General features: G+C 37.6%; 1 protein-coding gene across 1 annotated transcript in view; it reads left to right on the forward strand.

Annotated features, from left to right (window-relative positions):
* dennd2b (DENN domain containing 2B) overlaps positions 1–21,960 on the forward strand; it is a 78,032-nt gene that overhangs the window by 13,901 nt on the left and 42,171 nt on the right. The window contains exons 2-4 of the mRNA XM_059349261.1: positions 3,605–3,703; positions 13,779–15,035; positions 18,070–18,215. Of these exons, the coding sequence (XP_059205244.1) occupies positions 3,630–3,703; positions 13,779–15,035; positions 18,070–18,215 (1,477 nt within the window). The 5' untranslated portion in view covers positions 3,605–3,629. The remainder of the gene's footprint in view (positions 1–3,604; positions 3,704–13,778; positions 15,036–18,069; positions 18,216–21,960) is intronic.

Consider the following 21,960-nt stretch of genomic DNA (forward strand, 5'->3'; position numbering starts at 1 on the left):
GATGATATACCAAGTAAAACTGGAGACAAGCTCGAATATATTTAGGATAAAATGATAGAACTGGATGTAACTCTCTTATATGTTATATTTGACACCTTTGTTCACATTTGCAACATTTAAAATTCTTTATTGAGCACGATAGTGTTTTGGAAGTAAAAAAAAGATTCAAAATCACATTTAATGTTGGACTAAAGGACTAAAAAAGACACAAAAGGACCCCCAAAAAAGACACAAAATTACTAAATAAAGACACAAAAAGACACAAAATTACTAAAAAAAGACACAAAAAGACACAAAATGACTAAAAAATACACAAAATAGCCCACAAAATCGCTAAATAAAGACACAAAAAGACACAAAATGACCAAAAAGACACAAAATGACTTACAAAGACACGAAAAGACATGAAAAGGATTCAAAAATGGACAAAATAGCCCTATAAGACCCCATAGAGTTAAGTGGCAGCAATGCAGTTCTGTGTTGTTTGATGTAGGGCTGGGCGATATGTATAACAACAGGAGTAGCTTTTTTTTTTTTTTTTTAAATCAAAGCTCCATAAAGTGCACATTTTATATAAAAAAAATCTTAAATAAAAATAGCCTATGAAATGAAATAGGCCAATATTTTCCTGAAATGAGTGTATTTATATGAGAAAAGAATAACATACATACAATAACATTACAAAATAACTAAATATGACAAACCCTAGTTAGGGCAGCATTTATATATAAAGAAAGAAAAAAATTGAACCAGGCCAGCTGACAGTCTTGCCTGGGCCCAGGACGAGATTATCTTAGATGGGCCCCCCGCGCCCAGATGTCTCCTTTTCTCTTGTTGTTCCTCTCCTCTCCTCTCTCCTTATAAGCCATGACTAAATGTGCAGCTATTTACCCTGTAGATTATGAGTATATATTTTGAAATAAGGGGCTAATTCCCATCTTTAAAGTATAATATCCCTGATTTACAAAAAGCTTTTTTGCAGATAGCCTATTTGTGCAATGAGCTTTATGAATCTATTTTATACTTAAAAAATAAATTAAATATTAATTTAATAAAACATTGCAAGCAAAAACATTCTCTCCTGTTCCTCTCCTCTCCTTTCCTCTCCTCACATCTCTCTTTGACAAGAGACAATAATGGTTAAGATTAACAAACTACACATGCGCTGTTGCTAAATACACTCTTCATATGTATTGGAATTCTGACACTAGCAGGAAAATAACTGACTAAATAAATAAACTATAAATGACTCTCTCTCTCTCTCTCTCTCCCTCCTCTCCTCCCGCATCACTCTCTCTGTCACCTGACAGCTGCTGGATCTCTCCCCTCTCTGTCTCATCCTCTCTGACGGAGCTACCAAACTTAGTTTCTGTCAAAGATAACGTGTTGTGTCAGGCTTTCATACAAGCTAATGGACGTTAACATTAGAGCGAGCTTGTTAGGTGACGTCACAAGGCTGTAAACATTGGCTGCGCTGTTTCTTACCTTGCTCTACGTTCACTTTACTAGTCCCAGCTTCACCGTCACCACCTTTTTAAAAAATATTTGTTCATAAAATAAGGCCTCCATTGTCTTCTTCTTGTCTTCTCTTTTCTTTCCGTTTCTGAGCACCGGACTTGTGTTTACCGGACATTTTGAGCGAACTTCAAATCAAACGGCAACATCAAAGTTTGATCAGTGGCCAAACCATTTTTGTGTTGGGGGTGGGGGGGTTCTTGACCACTAGTTCAAGGACAATTAGGAAGAAAACAAATAAAAAGCTTTTAACTCAAATAAATATTACATATTTTTCCACAAATAGGCCTATTTCATTTTATTTTTTTAATCATTCCATAATTTAATGAGGGCCCAGTTCTGGGCCCCCCCCCTACCCTGGGCCCGGGACAGCAGACCCGTTTGTCCCCCCCTATCGGCGGGCGTGAATTGAACTATATCGATATAAGCGATATGGTCTAATTCCATATCACATTTAAAAATAAATAAATAAATATTTTTTATGGATATATCGCCCAGCCCTAGATTGATGTGAAAATAGACTTTTTTTTTAGGAAAAGCTGCGTCTGAAGGAGTTTCTCTGGAACAACAGTGCTGCGTTAGTTAAACCACTTTGTTGAAATGTGTCTGCAGTGTTTACACTGAAGATTGAACATGGCGTCTGTGGTGACGTGTGGTTATGAAAAGTTGTCAAGTGCATTAACTTCCTCTCTACTGTAACTGTTACGTCAACCTGTGACTGAGAAGAGTCACCTTTAGGGTTGATTTGGGTTATTATGGAGAACTTTTATCAACGTGATTTCCTATAAAAATCCTTCTGTTATTGTTGGAACCTGTGATCATTGTCTGGTGCCAAAGTGTCAGAGCAGCATTAAAGCCAGATGTTGATGTCGGGCACAGCTGCACAGCCAAGTAACATGAGTTGACCTGTTCACAGCGATGGCACACCCAGGCTTGTTTCTGTCCTGGCTGTGGTCTCACAGGAATGTTGGCCATCTTGTTTTTAATGTGTTGTTGGATTAAAGTCCACCATGATGACGGGATCGGATTTTTTTGTCTGGTTCCATTTAATCATCTGATAACACTCATTGACAAACAAAACAACCATTAGAAGAGTTTCATTTTGAAGTATGACCTCACACTGCAAAAAACATGAAGCTTACCAAGTATTTTCTTCTAATATGTAGCAATAGTGTCTTAATGATATTGATTTGAGTATAATTTACCTACTGACCATAGCTTCATGTGCTTATTTAATTATGAGTAATATTATTATGTGCTTATTTAATTATCTTATTGTTTAAAGACTTCTTTTTAGGATTTACATTGTGAGCTTTTTCATGCTTTTCAAGCTATTCAGCTGTTGAATATGGTGAGTTTATACCTAAATTAGAATAGAATAGAATGCCTTTATTGTCACTATACACATGTACATGTGTATAGTGACAATAAATGAGATTTGAGAGCTGACTCCAAAAAGCAGTGGTTTTTGCAGTGCATGCATGTTGAAATGAACCTGGTCTCACAAGAATCTGTGAAATAGCCACGGATTCGCTTAACTCACAATCCGTGGAATAGCCACGGAATCACTCAAATTTCCGTGAAACTGACACGGATTTCGCGACAATGCAAGTTAATGACATATGTCAATGTTAATGTCATATCCCGTGGCTATTCCATGGATATGTTTTCCTATTGGTTTGTTCCAAGTCAAGTGACTTTCAAGGTCCTGGCGGTCAGAACAAAAAACATGGCGGACAGTTCTCTCATTTTTAGTGAAAAAAATCAAAATTTTGACTTCGCATAAAAATGGATTTTGATCACATTTCTAGCGAGAAATATATGTTTTATTTTCTAAATATTCACTCAGTGAATGTACATAATCACTTTGTATGTTGGAATAGCCACGGGATATGACTGTCATTAACTTGCATTGTAGCGAAATCCATGTCAATTTCACGGAAATTTGAGTGATTCCGTGGCTATTCCACGGATTTTGAGTTAAGCAAATCCGTGGCTATTTCACGGATCCCTGTGAGACCATGCATGTTAAAATGCATTAAATGCTGCAGCTTTTTTAACGTTTCTCACCCTTGTGTTTGTCCATCAGGTGAGTGGGCGGCTTGCAGACAAACATGACTGCCAACAAGAGTTCGAAGGCTGCGCCTCGTGCAGGAGGGGGTAAAGCTCCGCGGGACGTCCCCGACAGGTCAGTGACATGTGGGACACCAGGGGCCGGGCTGGTTAATGTGCTCCTAGTCAATGCCACATGACCGAAAGAGAAATAAGAGCCGTGCTTTAATATCAGTTCATTCATCTACAACCACATCTTTCTCCTCGGTGATGAGTGTGGGGTGGTTTTTTCCTTTTTTCCCCCCTACTGATGGGAAAGAAGCTCTGATGATTGTCATGATAAGACTTCCAAAGCTTTTGCAAGTACGATCCTGTATCCTGGACCAGGGCCCCATCACCCAACGCTGAGCTGTGAGTAGAGAGCTGGAGCTTGTGTTAGCATGTTGAGAGCTGACAGTGTCCTGCTGGGAGAGAAAAACAAACTTTGGGAACGATACATGATATCTCGACTATTGCTTCCTATAATTTATCATCCTGTTCATTCTCTAAAAACCAGAAAGTTCGGTACGCTTTATAATAAGGTCCTTAATAACCATTAATTAACCAGTAATAAGGCATTGTTCTCGCTTTAGATCCGGTACTTGCAAAAAGCATAGTTAACTTACAGTTAACTTATAATAGATGATCAATAAAGTATATTTTAATATCAATAAGCAAACAAAATGAGATTAATAAAGGCATGGCAAAGACATAATGGGTGGGTCATGGGTGTTTGTAATGCCATTATTAACACTTATATAAGCTTATAAACACACAATAATGTTAATAAGCATCTTGTAAGGACTTACAAGGGCCTTATTACTTGTTAATTAATGGTTATTACAAGGACCTTAATGTAAAGCGTTACCGAAAGTTCTTAGGAACCTGCAGACCAGGGTTATAATAGTTTTGGATTTTTCATTAGTTTCAGTTTTAATTTCGTTGTGATTTTTTGTTTTCAAATTCAGTAATTAGTTTTTAGAGTGAGTTTGCTAGTTTTAATACATTTTTATTTTTTGGAAAATGCTTAGTTTTAGTTTAGTTTTTATTAGTTTTATTGTTAGTTTTAGTGTTTTTTTGTAATGGGGTATTTGTTGGGTGCGAGATTTAAAAAAGTAACAATAAATGTTTCCTTTATTTTCTTTGTCTGATCCATCTCAGCCCCAATAAGGTTATTAATTCATAAAACCAGATAGATTAAATAGATTTCATATCAACCAAAAAGGTTTACGTATGAAAAAAAGTTGACAAAGACGAAAACGAAAGACATTTTCACTTTCATTTTAGTTTTTTTTTATCCTAGTTTTCGTTATTTCATTAGTTTTCGTTAACTATAATAACCTTGCTGCAGACTCGTCTCATCTCATCATGCATACAGTAGTTACTGTGCAAAACAGCTGTAAAATATATCAGTATTCTTATATAAAGCTGCTATTTGACTGACTTGGTTATTAGTCATTCCTTCCTTATTTTCTGCCCTGTGGTGGTAAATACACAGAGGACAGTATTTCATACACCACAAAAATAACATAAAGTAACCTGTGGCAGCTGGTTTCTGTAATTGCCTGCCGTGTAAATTAGTCCTGCTGGATGTGGCAAACCACGCAAATGTTAATCACAGTTTTAATATTATGATGTAGATAAATGCCACTCATTTGCTGCTAAATGTGCCCGTTCACCGCTATTCCCAAGGTAAGCTCTGTGAATGTAAATGCAAAGAAAACTAATCACAGCAGCACAAAGCTCTCCCCCGCTGCCTACTGTACTCCTCTTACATGATAATTGTGCATTTAACCTCAGCCTCTTGTGATAAATGTAATTGTCATTGCAGTAGAGCTTTATTAACAGCTTGCTCATGTTACCCTAGATTCTTAAAGCTCACTAAGATGCTTTGCAGCTTGCACATTTTTTTTTTTTACTCTATGGAGTCTGGGGCTATTTTGTCCATTTTTGAATCCTTTTCATGTCTTTTTTGTGTCTTTGTAAGTCATTTTGTGTCTTTTTGTGTGTTTTTTGTGTATTTTTTTGTCATTTTTTTGTCTTTTTGTGTTTGTTTTTTGTCTTTTTGTGTATTTTTTTTGGTCATTTTGTGTCATTTTGTGTATTTTTTTAGTCATTTGTCTTTTTGTGTATTTTTTTGTCTTTTTTTTGTCATTTTGTGTCTTTTGTGTTTTTCTTGTCATTCTGTCTTCTCATTTTGTGACTTTTTTGGTCATTTTGTGTATTGTTTTTGTCATTTTTTTGTCTTTTTGTGTTTGTTTTTTGTCTTTTTGTGTCTTTTTTGGTCATTTTGTGTCTTTTTTTTAGTCATTTTGTGTCTTTTGTGTCTTTTTTTGTTCATTTTGTGTCTTTTTTTAGTCCTTTAGTCCAACATAAAATTTTATTTTGAATCTTTTTTTTTTTTTTTTACTTTCAAAACACTATCATGCTCAATAAGAAGATAGAATTTTAAATGTTGCAAATGTGAACAAAAGTTGCAAATATAACATATGGGAGGGTTACATCCAGTTCTATAATTTTATACTAAATATATTTGAGCTTGTCTCCAGTTTTACTTGGTATATCATCATCAAACTGAAACTGGCCTCATGGAGTTTACAGCCAGAACTTTAGAGGTAAATTTACAGTAGGGCTCCACGCTGCTTTGTTTTCTAGTCTGGATGTGATGAAGAAGTCTGGATTTCGAGCTTTTGGAGACTCCAGAGGGTTAACAGATGGAGAGATATTAGCTGTGTTGGATAGTGTTATAAAAGCAATGTAATCCCCTAAACGATGAGATCAACCAGGGAGGAGTATCTAGGACAGTTTACACCTACACCAAACTGTGTAGCCGCAAGTGGCACACATGCCAACGTGCAGCAACACGGTGGAGAAAGACAATACAAAGCAAAACAAAAAAACCATAGGGTGTGCTCGATTCGTGTTCTGTGATCTTCTCTGAGGGAATAAATTAGTGTCCTGCACTTCAAAGATGACAAGTAACTACAAAAGCAATCCAGAGAGGTGTTTTGGCAACACAAAACATGCTGACAAGGCTGTGAAAGAGAGGAGAACACTGCTGGGACTCCTGTTTTATACACATTCACTGAATTTAATGACAAGTAAGCAAATAACCCACTCAAAACCATGCACGCAGATAGCACTAGGGACGGGGGGATATGTCCCTCCCACTTTTAGCGACAAATATTGCCCGTAAAACAGAGGATTAATGTTCTGTTAGTTAGATTATTTACATTGCAGCACATAGAGAGTCTGGCTGCTAATGGTGCGTTCAAGGTCTACACGAATGTCAGAATTTTCAACGTTGTTCTGAGCTCCAAGTTCAGACTTTCAGTGTTAATATAACACACCATAAGGCGTTACAGTAAGAACGTGTTAGACCCGCCTTCAAAATAAAAGCAAACACATGTAGCTTTCAAAATAAGAGCACATGGATGTGTTAGCAGAGTCCACCACAGAATTTGCAAAATATGCCGCCTTAAATAAAACATATAAAAACCCTTATTCTCCTTTACAATAATTCATTAAAATATGCAATGATTAAGATGGAATAGTGACATTAGAATGTGCGAGAGGAGCCAAATTTAGGCTTTTAGGGCAAAAATGTTCTCCGGGGGAGCATGCTCCCGGACCCCAGGACTTTATTTGGGTCCCCCATCATAGTTTTAGAAAATCCTGAAAAAAGAAAATGCCCTGCAGTATGTTCAGGGTAATAAAGGAGGAGAGATGTTTTTGGGTCCTTCATTGAGTCAGCTTCAAGTCAGTAAATTTGTTTGGCTGCACTGGGAATTTCATGCACAAACTTCTTTTATGTAAATATGTTGGTTGTTGTTTACAGTACAGTTAATTTAAAAATGCTTCAATAAAACATATTTTGGTTAAGGCATGGAGTGGAAAAATAACTAATTGAGTTGAAATCATTTGCTGACAGCTTCGTCCCCCCCAGTTCAACAATCCCATCTGCGCCCCTGTTCAAAACACATGAATAAATTGTGAGTTTTATCTACGATAATGTACAAATGACTGTTGATGGATGATAAGGTTTACATATGCTGAACTATAATAGTAGAAGTGGTGTTTGTGTTAGCAGTCTGCTGCCTCCATCCTGGTCAGAAACAGGAAGTGGCCTGTGGTTAAATGCCCTGGAAGCCTGAGTGGAAGCCAGAGGCCAGGTTGTGACTGGCACCAGCTCTTCGTACACTACTGTATGTGTGGCCGGCCCAGCTGGAGCTGACTAAACTGGACTTATTTTTACAAGCCTGATCCAGACTACCAGACCCCCCCTTAAAGTCCCCCCTGCCCTAAATAGACACAAATTTTGCACACATTCCCTTTTCTTGTATGTCTAATCGTGACTTTTTCTTACCGCAGTCTACATGTTATTTTAGGCAGCAGAATAAAAGCTAATACTGTAAACTCTGTATTATTTGGTGGAACTTTTTACACTTTTATAAAATGGGCTGCTATGTAAAGAGCATATTTACAAGAACTACATGTACAAGCACACAGAAACAAAACATTACAAAACAAACAATTTATAACAGGAAACGTTGATATTTTGTGTGTTTTTCATAGAAAACATTCAGGATTTGGGAGGCTGTTTTGACACAATGCTTAGGTTTTAGAGGATGGGTCTCAAACTCGCGGCCCACGGGCCAGTTGCGGCCCTCGTGACGATATTTTGCGGCCCTCACCTTGATATGAAAGTTTAATGTGAGTTTTATATGAATGGCACTTTACTGTGTTGTGTGTGGAAGGTCCCTTTACATTTACATTTACATTTAGTCATTTAGCAGATGCTTTTATCCAAAGCGACTTACAGGAAGAGTAAAAGCAAACAATCAAGGTATAGTGCAATAAGAGCTTCAATTTAAGACCTTTAATTCCTTTTTTTGGTAATTTTGTGTATTTTTAAAAAATAATTTTGTGTATTTTTTTTTTAAATAATTTTGTGTATTTTTTTAATAATGTTGTGTCTTTTTTGGTAATTCTGTGTCTTTTTGTAAAATTTTCTGTCTTTTTTAAATAATTGTTTATCTTTTTTTGGTAATTCTGTGTCTTTTTTTGGTAATTTTGTGTCTTTTTTAAGTAATTTAGTTTTTTCTGTCATTTTGTGTCTTTTTTTGGGTCATTTTGTGTCTTTTTTAAGTACATTTTTGTCTTTTTTTGATCATTTTGATACTGCCTCCAGCGGCCCCCAGGTAATTTGAGTTTGAGACCCCTGTTTTAGAGGAAGTTTTTCGAGGTGGACTTAAGTCTTAATGGGTTCATATAAAATGGATCATATAAAATCAGTCTACAAGTTTTTAAAGATTCAGTTTAAAGGAAGCTTTATGTAATGAAAATGTACTAGTGCAGTGCCAAAATGTGCCGGTTCAGAACAAACTGATTGTTTGGCCTCCAGTTTTTCTGCTTCATCCAAACAGCTTCCTGCCATGACATAGTCACGTCTCCTAGCAATGTTAGAGTATACACTAGTTTTTAACAGGTAGCTATTTGGGAACAGGCTATTTCCAGGAACAATGGCTTTCATTGTGACAGCTACATTGCTGACGATTGAAATTCCTTCACAATGTACAGCGAGAAGCCAGTTCTTATCTCCTATGTCATCTTTTTTATTGCCTGTTTACTGTCACATTAGTGGAATCATGTTTGAGCGTGGAGACGCCGCTGATTCCTCGCCCCAGCAACCATCAAACCCCAGAGCAAAAATTTAAATTGCTGTGATTAACTCAATAAAGTGTACTGTTACTGGCATTACTGAGTGTTTGGTCTGGTTGCTACTAAAAACATTCCTATTGATATTCAGCTTCAGAGACTCTGGCCGTACTCTTTGGCAGAAGCTTCGTTGGGAGTTTTTGCAGCGAACCAGTAGGATGTTAACGTGCCAGACAAATTCTAATTGCTCCCTGCTGAAGCACTGCAACATGTCACAGTGTTGGACTGCTGATTAATATCAGAGAGGGCTCAAAATGTGTTTTCGTCATGGAGCCATACGGCCTGTTTGGCTTATTGTAGAGCTGCAAATATAGAAGTCTGACAAACATTTCACCTTAGACTGGAGGTTATTTTGAGCTCTTTACAAGCTCAAGTTAGTTATTTTTTACTTGAATAATCAGAGCTCAGTTCATTTATGAATGAATATCTGGCTTTTGTACTATTAACCCTCTATGGTACGCATCATAATGCCAGTTAGGAAAAAAAAGTTTGGAGTGTTTTTTGTCTTAAAATAGGCTAAATAAACATAATCTGAAGTAATATTATAATTTTTTTTTTTTTGGAAGTTTCTTGGGGTTTGCTGCCCGTAGGCAACATTGTACCATAACGGTGCACAAGTGAAAAAGAAAGTTTTTAAAATCAATTTTAACATCATTTATTTAATAAATATGTGTAAAAGATTCAGTAGCTTCAACAGGGTACAATACATAACATTTTACATTTAAAAACATTATAAAAGGAACTTTTTAAACAGGTTTATTGTCTGAATATTGCTTGTAGGAAACATTGTACCATTGAACCAACGACCCATTGAAATTAATGTCTTGAACAGTCTAAGTCACGGGTCTCAAACTCGCGGCCCGCGGGCCAATTGCGGCCCTCGTGACGATATTTTGTGGCCCCCACCTTGATATGAAGGTTTAATGTGAGTTTTATATGAATGGCACTTTACTGTGTTGTGTGTGGAAGGTCCCTATAATTACTTTTTGGGTAATTTAGTGCCTTTTTTAAAATAATTTTGTGTTTTTTTTTTAATAATTGTGCATCTTTTTTAAATAATTTTGTGTCTTTTTTTGGTAATTCTGTTTCTTTTTTTGGTAATTCTGTGTATTTTTTGGTCATTCTGTGTCTTTTGTTGGTCATTTTGTCTTTTTTTAAAGTAATTTAGGGTTTTTTCTGTCATTTTGTGTCTTTTTTGGTCATTTTGATAGTGCCTCCAGCGGCCCCCAGGTAATTTGAGTTTGAGACCCCTGGTCTAAGTGTATGAAACTATCAAAAATGAAGTTTTACTCACCTATTAGTCGGATTATATTTTTTTCCAGATGGAAAAGGGCCAGGAAATGACGTTTTGAGTGATTTTTTGTGGCGCAAAAAGGCAAAGCTGTTTCCTTTGGAAAAGTCGGCAAAATAGGGTTTCAATATGGCCTCCTGGAGGTCATGTGACAAATTAAAGCATTGCTATTGGTTCCCTATACTCTTCCCTCTTTTTTAAAGTATGGCATCACTCAAAAACATGCATTGTAGAAATTTGACAGGCCAACAATGGGGCAACACCGTACCATAGAGGGTTAAATTGAATTCTATTTTGAAAGGATTGCATTCTGTTTTTAAAGTATGAACATGCAGTGTTGTCTGAGGTTTAATGAAGAGAAAAGGCAGCTTGTATTTGTTTTGGCAGGTTATATTTGTCGAGCTTGGGGCAAACAATATATTTCTTTGTTCGCAATGTAATATTATACGTTAGAAATTATGCTATTGTCTAAAACATGTTGTGTCACCACTGCAACAGTATTACGCAGCAGCGAAACCACCAAACTCACATGAAACTACAGTATCATATTCAGTTATTCACAGTTCACAAAGCTGGAGGAAATCATGTTCTGTTATATATCAGTTTAGTCTCCAAAGAACTGTATGCTTTAAAATCTATGGTAACACTTTACAATAACCAACTAAGTAATGTTTATAGATGGTTTATAAACCAATTATTAAGCATTTACAAAGTGCTATACATATTTAATCTTTAAACGTTTTGAACCAATTTCTAAAAGGTATATGAATCATTTCAAAATCATTAACAGACTTAATATGGTGTTAAAATGTTATAATGAGTACAACTATAAACTATTAATAAACTATTAATTATAATTTATTGGTTTGTTAATGGTAAATTAACTATAAACTTACATTAATATACCATCTGTTTGCCAAATATAAATGATTTAGTTAGTTAAACATTAATAAATAATGTATTTACCATTCTAAATGGCTTATATATGGTTTATAAATGATGATTAAACTTTAATAAACTATCTGTTTACCATTTATAAATGATGGTTATTGTAAAGTGTTACCAAATCTTTTCATTGCTCTTCCGAATACTATAAACCAGCAGTAAAAATGGTAACGCTTTATATTAAGGTCCTTGTAATAACCATTAATTAACAAGTAATAAGGCCCTTGTAAGTCCTTACAAGATGCTTATTAACATTATTGTGTGTTTATAAGCTTATATAAGTGTTAATAATGGCATTCCAAACACCCATGACCCACCCATTATGTCTTTGCCATGCCTTTATTCATCTTATTTTGTTTGCTTATTGATATTAAAATATACTTTATTGCTCATCTATTATAAGTTAACTATAAGTTAACTATGCTTTTTGCAACTACCGGATCTAAAGCGAGAACAATGCCTTGTTACTTGTTAATTAATGGTTATTAAGGACCTTATTATAAACCGTTTCCGTAAAAATTTCCAGACATGAGTCGTCATCTCAGAGACTCATATTTCTTCTGTGGAAGTAAGATAAGATGCATCCATCATGCTCGCAGCGTGCAGGTTCCTGGCCGTTGTAAAAACTTTCCCCACCCTGCAGCAGGACGAATGAAACCAGGGAAGGGCAGGTAGGTGTGAAGCGAGATCTGTCCCAACCTGCACTGTTGGATCATAGTCCGCAGCCCTCAGCTTCCTCCTCCCATAGCGCTTGTTATTCTAACCATGGCTGTGACATCAGATCTCCCAACACTTCACTTTCGCAAGACTTAGCCAGCTTCCAAGTCATGACAAAGTCCCTGCAAGACTATGAGTAGTAAGGTGTCTGGAACCACAAGGAAAGTTCTCTCTTTGGAAATCTTAAAGGAGGTGAACACCGTGAGAAAGCACGTGTGTGGTAAAGTCAGCAGGCAGTCAGTGAGCGTGGGACTCTAACAGTCTCACTGAGAAAAGACTTTGAGGAGCAGAGAGGAGCGGTGAGACTTTTACAGGTAAGACTGCTGAGATAAATCTTCTTTAGTTGGCTCGAGGTCCACAGTGATTCTCTTTAAGTTATTTAGATTTTGTGGAAAAATCCACAGTGGCACTTTAATGTAGTCTGTATTTCCTTTGGCCTTTATTTTTCTCCCCTGCTGCCAAAGACAGAATACTTTCCTGTGGTTATTCTTAATAAGTGGCTCAAGTTTTCATTGTGTCTTTGATCTCTATGAAATGAATTCAGAATTTTTTCAGCTGATTCTTTACAGTTTTCTGCCATCTGTTCATCGTCGAGTTTCTGGGACTTTTCATGCTGCAGGGTTGAGTGGATTTGTTGTCGGCTCCTATAATTTGGTTTATTATTATTAGTAGTGCAGTGCCTGTAGGAAGTATGTATTCATATAGTGGGAGATTAAGTAGATTTTTCAATTATGGCCAAATGAGGTTGTGTGTGAAAATGGGATGTACAATGAGGTGTGATACTCTCGCATAGTTTTAATATACAAAGTGTATATTGGGTAATACATGGATGTACATTGAGATATAAAGAGACACAGAAATAGTTATTTTAAGAAAAAGAAACTTAATCATTCAACATGGTTAGACATATATACAGACACAGATATAGGAGGGAATACGTTTACATGCAGCACAAACAGATGGATGTGAATAACAGAATTTGCACATTACATGCAGACCACAACAATGTCTGCAACTCCATAAAACACTTATTATACACATTATTGGAAAATCAAACCTTGTAGCCACTTTAAAACTCCTAAAGATAGGTAGGCTAAATAGACTTCCAGATGAGATGAGTCAGGGTGGAAATCCAGAGTGAATTGTGTTACTGACCAGGTGTAGGCCTATCACACAATGGGGCGGAGCTCCACTAAAAGGCGTCCGATCGGAAACAGTGAATGCTGCAACACGTCCTACGTAGATATTGATATTTTGAAAAATGAATTAAAAAATCTTCAAAATCGAGGATGCACACCTTCGTGTCATGCGCAAGCCACATACGAAATCCAAGGTCAGTCTGATAACGGTCAGAGAGATATGAACTAGACACACACACACACACACACACACACACACACACGCTTCTTGCTTTCATAGATAGATTATCAGGTGTTTTGTTTCTCAGGGAAACATTTCATGTTAACAGTGTTTGTTCACACCTTTCTCCGTCTGGTTTCAGGTGCCAGGCCACGTCACCGTGTCCTGTTCTCGCTGCCGGTCAGGCCCAGAGCCAGCAGCCTCTCCTCAGCGACGGTGAGAACTCTGGGAAGCAGAGCAGGTACGTCAGGACCGACGGCAGGTTCCTGGCACGCACCGGCTGGAGCGGCAAGACCGCCACCTTGTGCAGCGCCGCGTCTCTCGCCGGCGACACCAACTTCCCAGGCCGCCTCACCAAGTCAAAGAGCATCAGCTGCCTGGACAACAGACTCTCCATCTACAAGCCTCCGGGTCAAACTAAGGAGAATCAGGAGCAGAAGGAGAAACAAGGGGATCTCTCTGCAGGAGATGGAGTGAACGGTCGGCCCTTGAGTTGGAGCACTCTCTCACTGGGGCCGTCCTCGAACCAAAGCCACAGGCGGACCCTCTCTCTCACCCGCTCCGTCGCAGGTGTTCCCCCCGCCACAATCCGCAAGAAGATCTCAGAATGGGAGTGCAGGCGGGTGTCTCTGCCTAGGATGAGCCTGTGTCTGGATAAAAGAGGAGAGCGTGTGGGGGGCAGTGAGGGCTGCCCCAGCCTGCTCTCCTCCCCCTGCAGCGAGAAAACCTTTGACTTTAAGGGCGTCCGCAGGATGAGCACGGCCTTCTCAGAATGCTCCTACACAGAGGAAGAGGAGGGAGTCTCAGACAAAGACAACATAGGACGCTTCCAGAAACGCATCGGCAAGACGGAGTCCTCGGGGACGTTTGTGCGTTCGTTGTCCGCTCGGAAGGAGACGTCAGCCGTCCTCAACAGGATACAGAAGATAGAGCAGGCCCTGAAGGACAACCCCAGCCCGTCCCCTCAACGATACCTGAACAACTGCTACGCTCCCGACAAGACAAGACAGAGGTCTTTTGTGATCGGGGACGACCTGGACAGTACTTGCACCAGTAAGCGCAGCAGCATTTGCTCCGTGGCGACAGAACCAGATGCTGTTCTGGTGCCTGATAAACTCACGAAGATGAGACAGAGGTTCAGTGTGAGCTCAGTCCGGTCTGAGAGTCCAGAACCGGCGAGCCAGCAGAGTTCTGTGGGCGCGCCAGTCAACCCCTTACCCAAACCAAAACGCACTTTTGAGTATGACGCAAAACGGGACCAGAAAGGCGGCTCGCCAGCCAATGGACTACCTCCGAACGGAGCCTCTGAGTCTCCCCCGCCGCTTCCATCGACCCCCGCACCCAGCGTGACACGGACAGTTAAAACAGAGGGAGGCACCCCGGTGAGATCACAGGACAGGTGAGAACATCAGGGTGGTTATGACTCAGGTTTGGCAATGTGAAATTCTGTGTTTTAGTCATCAGTCAGTCACAGCAGCAAACCAACAGGTTTTGGAACCAGTCAAACTTGTATCTTGTATTTTTATTTACACCTTTTTACACAACACAAAAACAACAACAACAACAACACTGAAAACAGTTTCTCTTGTTCAGTATGTAGAAACTTGCTCTCTGTCCAGTTGGCAGCTGAGACCGAACCACTTCCTTTAAGAACAACTCGAGTCAGCCAAATGCTGCCACTTCCAGCATCCTTTTCAAATTAAAAGCCCTTTAGCATTTCATACATGGTACATGTACCGGGGTTTGATCTAGTCTTATTTTGTATGTTTTATGAATCATGGCTTAATTACTTTGAGTATTTTAAAAATACAAAACAACTCACCTTTAAAGTCCTATATTGTTAGAAATGTTTATATGCGCAATTGCAAAGTATACTCAAAGTAATAAAACATCTGTATTTTCAAACACAAGTAACAGGAATACTGCTCAATCTCTGGCTTTGGGTTGATTCCAGTGAATTAACCCCCCTCTAATGTTATAGAAAATTTTTTTAAAAAATAGTGAAAAGTATTTTTTCATAAAAAAAACAATAATAAAAACGTAAAACCAAGAAATAAAAAAACAAAATCAATGTCATATAAAACCACTGTATTTTTATTCCAATTTACATTTAAAAAAAGTTTTAACATGCATTTCTTATGAAAATAGAGTGAATTATCCTCATTGGACCATTATCTTTGCGAGGTAAAGAGCACCATTGCACTAAATATTGATTAAAATGGTTAGTAATTTTTTTTCTGACACTTTTGGATAATTAAACATGCCTTGGTTTTATTGCTGTTCCTGAAAAAAATGAACATAACAGGAGGGTTAAGAAGATAAGAAGCTCTTTTTTTGGCCTTTATCAATCAATATGCAATAAAAACATGCAATAAATCTAAAACATTGTCATTTTTTGGTAGTACATCCTGGAAACCATTTTAAATGTTAATATTGAGCGCTGTCTTAGCTGATGTGTTGGAAACTTTATCAGGAGAGAAAATGTTTCCTTGGAGCATCCTTATAGCTGCTATGACTCTTTTGCCTTTAGAAAGTTATATGTTTCTTAAATATAGTCTTACAGTCTTTTGAGGAATTTACAGTTTCACAGCCTGTTTTGTTGTAAGTTCCTGATCACTGTGTCTGTTTGTGGTGTTGGATGATCTGCTCTGGTTCTAGCTTGTTTTTAGTGAGGGATTTGAAGTGGAGATCAGCGTTGAATCAGTTGTTATGTTTCCCAAAAGCCCCCTTAAGGAATAACAATAGTTCTGTTTTGTTAGAGCACAGCGTTCTCGTCACAGCAGCTCTCCTAATTTAATCAAACAGAACGATGTTATCATCATAGGTTTATCATGAGGTAAATGCCTACTGGGTATCATAAAAACAGCTCATACTAAATATAACTGATTTATTGACGTATTACAGACCATTTGAAATGTCAGATTCTTTCCAGAAATTCATTTTGGGCCATAAAAAGCAGCCTGTAACTGCTCTTTACATATAGAAACCAGTGGACTCTAACACTGGATTATTGTAGCCCTTTGTAGCTTCAATATTAGCTGAATATTGGATCCTGTACACTGTAAACAATTGTCTTGTAAATTATCAGTGAAATACTGGCAGCAGGGTTGCCAGCATTCTACTGTTAATTTTACATTTCCTCTACTGTTATCTACTTTATTTACAGTATGTTACTGTGATAAAACCACATACTGAATTACAGAAAATCCTGCATTTCATTGATTTTTACAGTAAACTAAAACAAATAAATGTTTTAGTATAAATGTAAACAGAAAATATTACTGTCTGAAAAGCCAATTACTATGAATTAAGCGCTGTCTAAGTATCTCAAAATAATGACTTAGTACCTAAAAATTACTTAATATCTCAAAATAATGGCTTAATATGTCAAAAAAATGACTAAGTATGTCAAAAATATGACTTAATATATCAAAATTATGACTTAAAATCTCAAAGTAATGACTTGGTTTATCAAAGAAATGACTTAATATCTCAAAATTATGACTAAGTATGTCAAAAATAAGGACTTAGTATCTCAAAATTACTGTCTTCACTGTAACCTCATTAATTTTAATATACCTTTATATTATTATACCTATAACTTAGTTAAGTAAAATACAGCCATTAAAAATGTGGACAAGAAGAGACTTAGAAAATATCATAGATATATATCATATATTTTATGGGAAACGGCAAGCTCCCTACAAATATTGCCCAGAATGCATTGTTTCCACAGTATAATACCTTTTTAATGGAAAACAGTATGTTACTGTCACAATTTGGCTGTTTTCTTACAGCAACCTATTACAGTGTAGGCTGCTTTTGCTGTTTTTCTTCTTAACTTATAGCTCTCAGGATCAGACGTCTCCACTTTGAGGGTGGGGCCTCTCACCAGATTGTCCCTATGTAAAATGGGATAGAAATCCTTAAATGTTCATCCCTTGGACTCTGTGTTTAACATTCCTGTGGCTCTTGCAATTTCAGGCCAAGCTTAAAAGCCACAAGCTGTCGATGGCGCGACATCATGACCGTACTGTAGATCTCTAATGTAGCAAAACTCCTCTGCAGAGCCTTGACATGTGATGTTAGCAGAGAGAAACAGTAATATATCTGCATGTTTACTTGTGATTTTGCAGGAAGTTCCTCGTGATTGCAGCACGAGTTCATCTGTTTTTTGTGTTTTATATAATTAGTGGCTGCTTATTTAATTTTTTTGAAGGGATAACTCAAAGCTTTTGACTTTCTCTGCCCCTAGTTGGCAACAGCAGGAGAACTAAAACCGGCCCTCTGGACTATTTTTAACACCGTCTGGACTTTTTCTGTTTACTCTTATCTGTCTCTCCACCTTCCTCCTTGTAATTTTGTGCATGTGAGGATGTAACATCTTTCCCCTTCTCCGTCTGTTTTGACTTTTCTTTTCATTTTCTTCCCAGAGAGTCGTGTGAGTCAGAGGATGCTACCAGTGTGCCCTCTTCATACCCGTCCTCGCCTACAGAGAACGGCACAGTAACCACAGAGGCACGGAGTCGACCCAATTCCAAAAGCACTTTAGAGGAGAATGCCTATGAGGACATAGTAGGTAAGCACAGCGGTTCACTCGCTTTGAAAACAGGTTTCTGTCTGGCCGAGGTCACGCTTGGCTACAGTTTTGAGCTGAAATGATGAGCTGATGAGCAGAAAATTAATTTGAATCTGGGAAATCTTACTGCTTTCATCTTCTTGAAAGGGGATTTTTGCTGGTTCTCTTATTGCTGTATGATAGTAAACAGAATATCTTTGTGTTATGGACAAAACGAGACATTTTGAATTATCAACGTGGGCTTTGAGTTAAAAACAAACAAATATTCTCTGATATTCTATGGATCAAGGACATAATTGTCTAATTAAAGTTTGGATAGGCATTTTTTGGTCGTTATTGGTTAAAAAATGAAAATAATCTTTCAGCATGTTGTCATTCAAGTGGTGTGAGAGAAAACTAGACTTCTGCACCTCCTCTTGGCTCTGTTTAAGGCTGAAGAAAAAACTAGCCTTTGATGGGAGACTTTGGCAGAAAATCATGCAGAAAAAGTTGCTATTGCAGCTTTGGCAACATCATCTAGTGGGAGGGGCTTAGGACAGAAAACTGCTTACCTCATCTTTAACTGATAAGAACAATAATTGTAAGTTGCAGCTGTGATACAGTTCAATGCAACTAGTACTTAGGAAATTGTGTACTTTAAGACATAGGAGTCAGTACAATTGTAATGCTATTACATAATAATCTTCCAGCATATTGTAATTCAAGTGGCGTGAGAGAAAACTAGACTTCTGCGCCTCCTCTTGGTTCTGTTTTAGGCTTGATAAAACTAGCATGTTATAGGAGGCTTTGGCCAATCACAGGTCATTTCAGAGAGAGGATGTTCCTATTGGCTGTTCTGCAAATGCATGTTCCTTGCAACACGTATACATTTGTGTTTATTATGAAAGGAATAGTGGCTTTAGAAGGCTGTAAGTAGTCAGATGTTTTAGTGAAAGTGATAGCAGCATGCAGTGTAGCTCCTCCTCCTGCATCTGTCTCCTGTCGACACTCAGCCTGAGGAAAAGATTTATAGATAACATGGTTTTATGTGCTGTATTTTACATTATCTGGCATATATCTCCCTCTATTTATACAGCTCTCTACACTGGACTACAAAGTCTAACTGCAGTAATTATGCAAAAGATAAAACTGAGAAAAACTGCTTTAAAGTTTTTTAACATGTTTTAACTGGCCAGACAAATGATTTATAGGTAGATAAGTGATATAACACTTATTTCTACATGTATTGATTATGTAATTTTTATGCTCAAAAATCATGATGATTTATTTGACCTTTGACCTCAAAAATGTAATTACTGCATTGCTGTAAAAGGTATAAGTATAAGTAATAGAAATGCAAAAACAGTGCAGTAACAACAATGTTATTGTCTTCTTTCAGCTTTTATATTTTGTTTTCAGTGAATAAACATTTTCTAATTGTTTTGTTATCAGTGTATTTAGTGTGTTTAACAAGTCTATTCAAAGATGTGTGTATTTTAGACTTAATATTATAAAGAAATTTTATATTTTAGTCTTAAAATAATTTTATCTCACTTTTTTACTTCATCACTATCTAGAAAATAATTTCCCTTTCAAATAAACTTATAATTTCTATTATTTTTATGTTGAAATTAGTATAAATATCCAAAGCAGACTGTGGTAAGTGCAATTACTGCTTGGTTTTGAGTTGGATTTTGTGTTTTTTATATCATTATTTCTCTGAAATAAAGCAAAATTGAAAACTAAAACTTTGTCACAAGATAGAACAGACATCAAGGGGTTAATTTTTAGTTATAACTCAATTTTGACCAAAAATGTAGTTACTGCAGTTAGGCTTGGTATGGCAGTACTAACACATAGTAGCACTGAAAAAGCTCTTTTGTCCACAGTAACATTGTTACAGTTGTGCAACCATGAACTTAAAATACAGAAGATCTTTGTTTTGTTGCTATATTGAGCATCATTCTCACAGTGCAACCTTGCAGCACATTGTGTTTTTCACTGCACACAGGATCGATTCAAGTGTTGTCTGAGGCGTGTGTATGAAATGCTGCTGGACATGTTGAGGAGCCAAATTCCTTTCCACTAGCAAATGACCCCAGGCCTTCTGCCCAGGCCAATTGCCAGTTCCCCCAGTGCATACTTAATGTGCTGGAAATGTGTGTCAGTGTGAGTACGGTCTCATGATGCAGCTTGGGTTTCAGATGCAGTAAAAAAAAAAGTTTTTCACACTGTGAAATATTTTTCATGATAAATGCTCAGTGATGACCAAATAAGGGCTGAATATGCAAGTATTGCATTACGTCTTGGCATTCCCACAAGTAGCCGCCTTGTTCTCGAATCAGTGATCAGTGTCATGCTCATCAGCATTTTGTTTTTGAAGCTGAGGATGTGCAGTAGTCTCAGGGAGAGCGTCAGGGCATGACTGATTTTCATGTGAATCCCGACAAAGCCCCCATTGTTCATCCAGGGAGCTGTGAGTGTGGAGTTTTTCAGTTTGGAGACGCAGCTTTTTGCCAATCCGTGTTTGTTCCTGACAAAGACATTGTCTCTGACTAAGTTTGAAACCTCTCCAGCTATTCAAAACAAAGCTTTAAAACGGGAAAGAAGGATCTCAGTGGTTTACAGGTCAGATGATCCATGTGAGAAGCAGCCACAGCAGTGAATGAGCCATGTTTTGGTCCCTCTGCGCCCCTATTTTAACAAGCATTTCATGCAGGGAACCACAAGCCCCCACATATTTTCCCCAGAACATCTTGGTTTCCTTTGCAGCTTTGGTAGGACATGCACTCACACCATTTTGGGTTTTTTTGGCACCTGTGCGTGATGCCAAATGTTTACCTTAAGTGATTTGTAACCCATGCTGCAGTGTTACTACAACTGCATGATGGATTGTGATATTAGGAGACTGTTTTAAGTGCTTGTGAGCAGTGGAGTTGATAAACTGGGTGCCAATGAGTGATCTGTTTGCAGGCGGATGAATCACACCTTGTGCTAACACTATGATTCAGCTGTTTGTATCACAGAGTCCCGGCCTTGTTCAGGTTTTGTGTTACCTTTCTTTCACTGACGCACTTTGCTCAAGTGTTGTCTGCTCTTACTACTAATATATCTGAGAGACTGTCTGGTACACGTAATGAGTGATTCAGATTCAATCAAGGTTAAACTAAGACTGTTACGTACACAGTTGGACTTATGACAAAATCTGGGAATTTAGAGGCTAGTTCTGCAAATGCATGCTCCTTCAGGTGGTTAAATCTTGATTCAGTGGCAGAAAATCCTGCAGAAAAAGTTGTTATTGCAGCATTGGTAACATCATCTAGTGGGAGGGGCTTAGGACAGAAAGCTGCCTACCTTATCTTTAACTGATAATGACAATAATTGTAAGTTGCAGCTGTTATACAGTTCAATGCAACTAATACTTAGGAAATCATGTAGTTTAAGACATAGGAGACACTACAATTGTAATGCTTGTTGCAAAAATCCACAAACATAATTTCAGGTAAAAATCTGCAGCAGTGTGACGAAGTATTTTCCCACACATATTTTGTATTTATAACTATATAATCACACCTTTTTGGACAAGTAATAACAGTTGAAACTCAACTGTGGTAGAATGAGCTGCACCTTATTACACTTCAAAGTGGGTTTACCAGGGGGGAAGGGAAGTGTTTTGCTAATGTTTGGGTAAAAACACCAGATCTTTTGACTCTAAATGACTTGAGGACATATTCAAAAGTTGCACAGCTTTGACTTCAGTTGTCTC

Source organism: Centropristis striata, chromosome 2, assembly GCF_030273125.1.
Source record: "Centropristis striata isolate RG_2023a ecotype Rhode Island chromosome 2, C.striata_1.0, whole genome shotgun sequence".
Lineage (NCBI taxonomy): Eukaryota > Metazoa > Chordata > Actinopteri > Perciformes > Serranidae > Centropristis > Centropristis striata.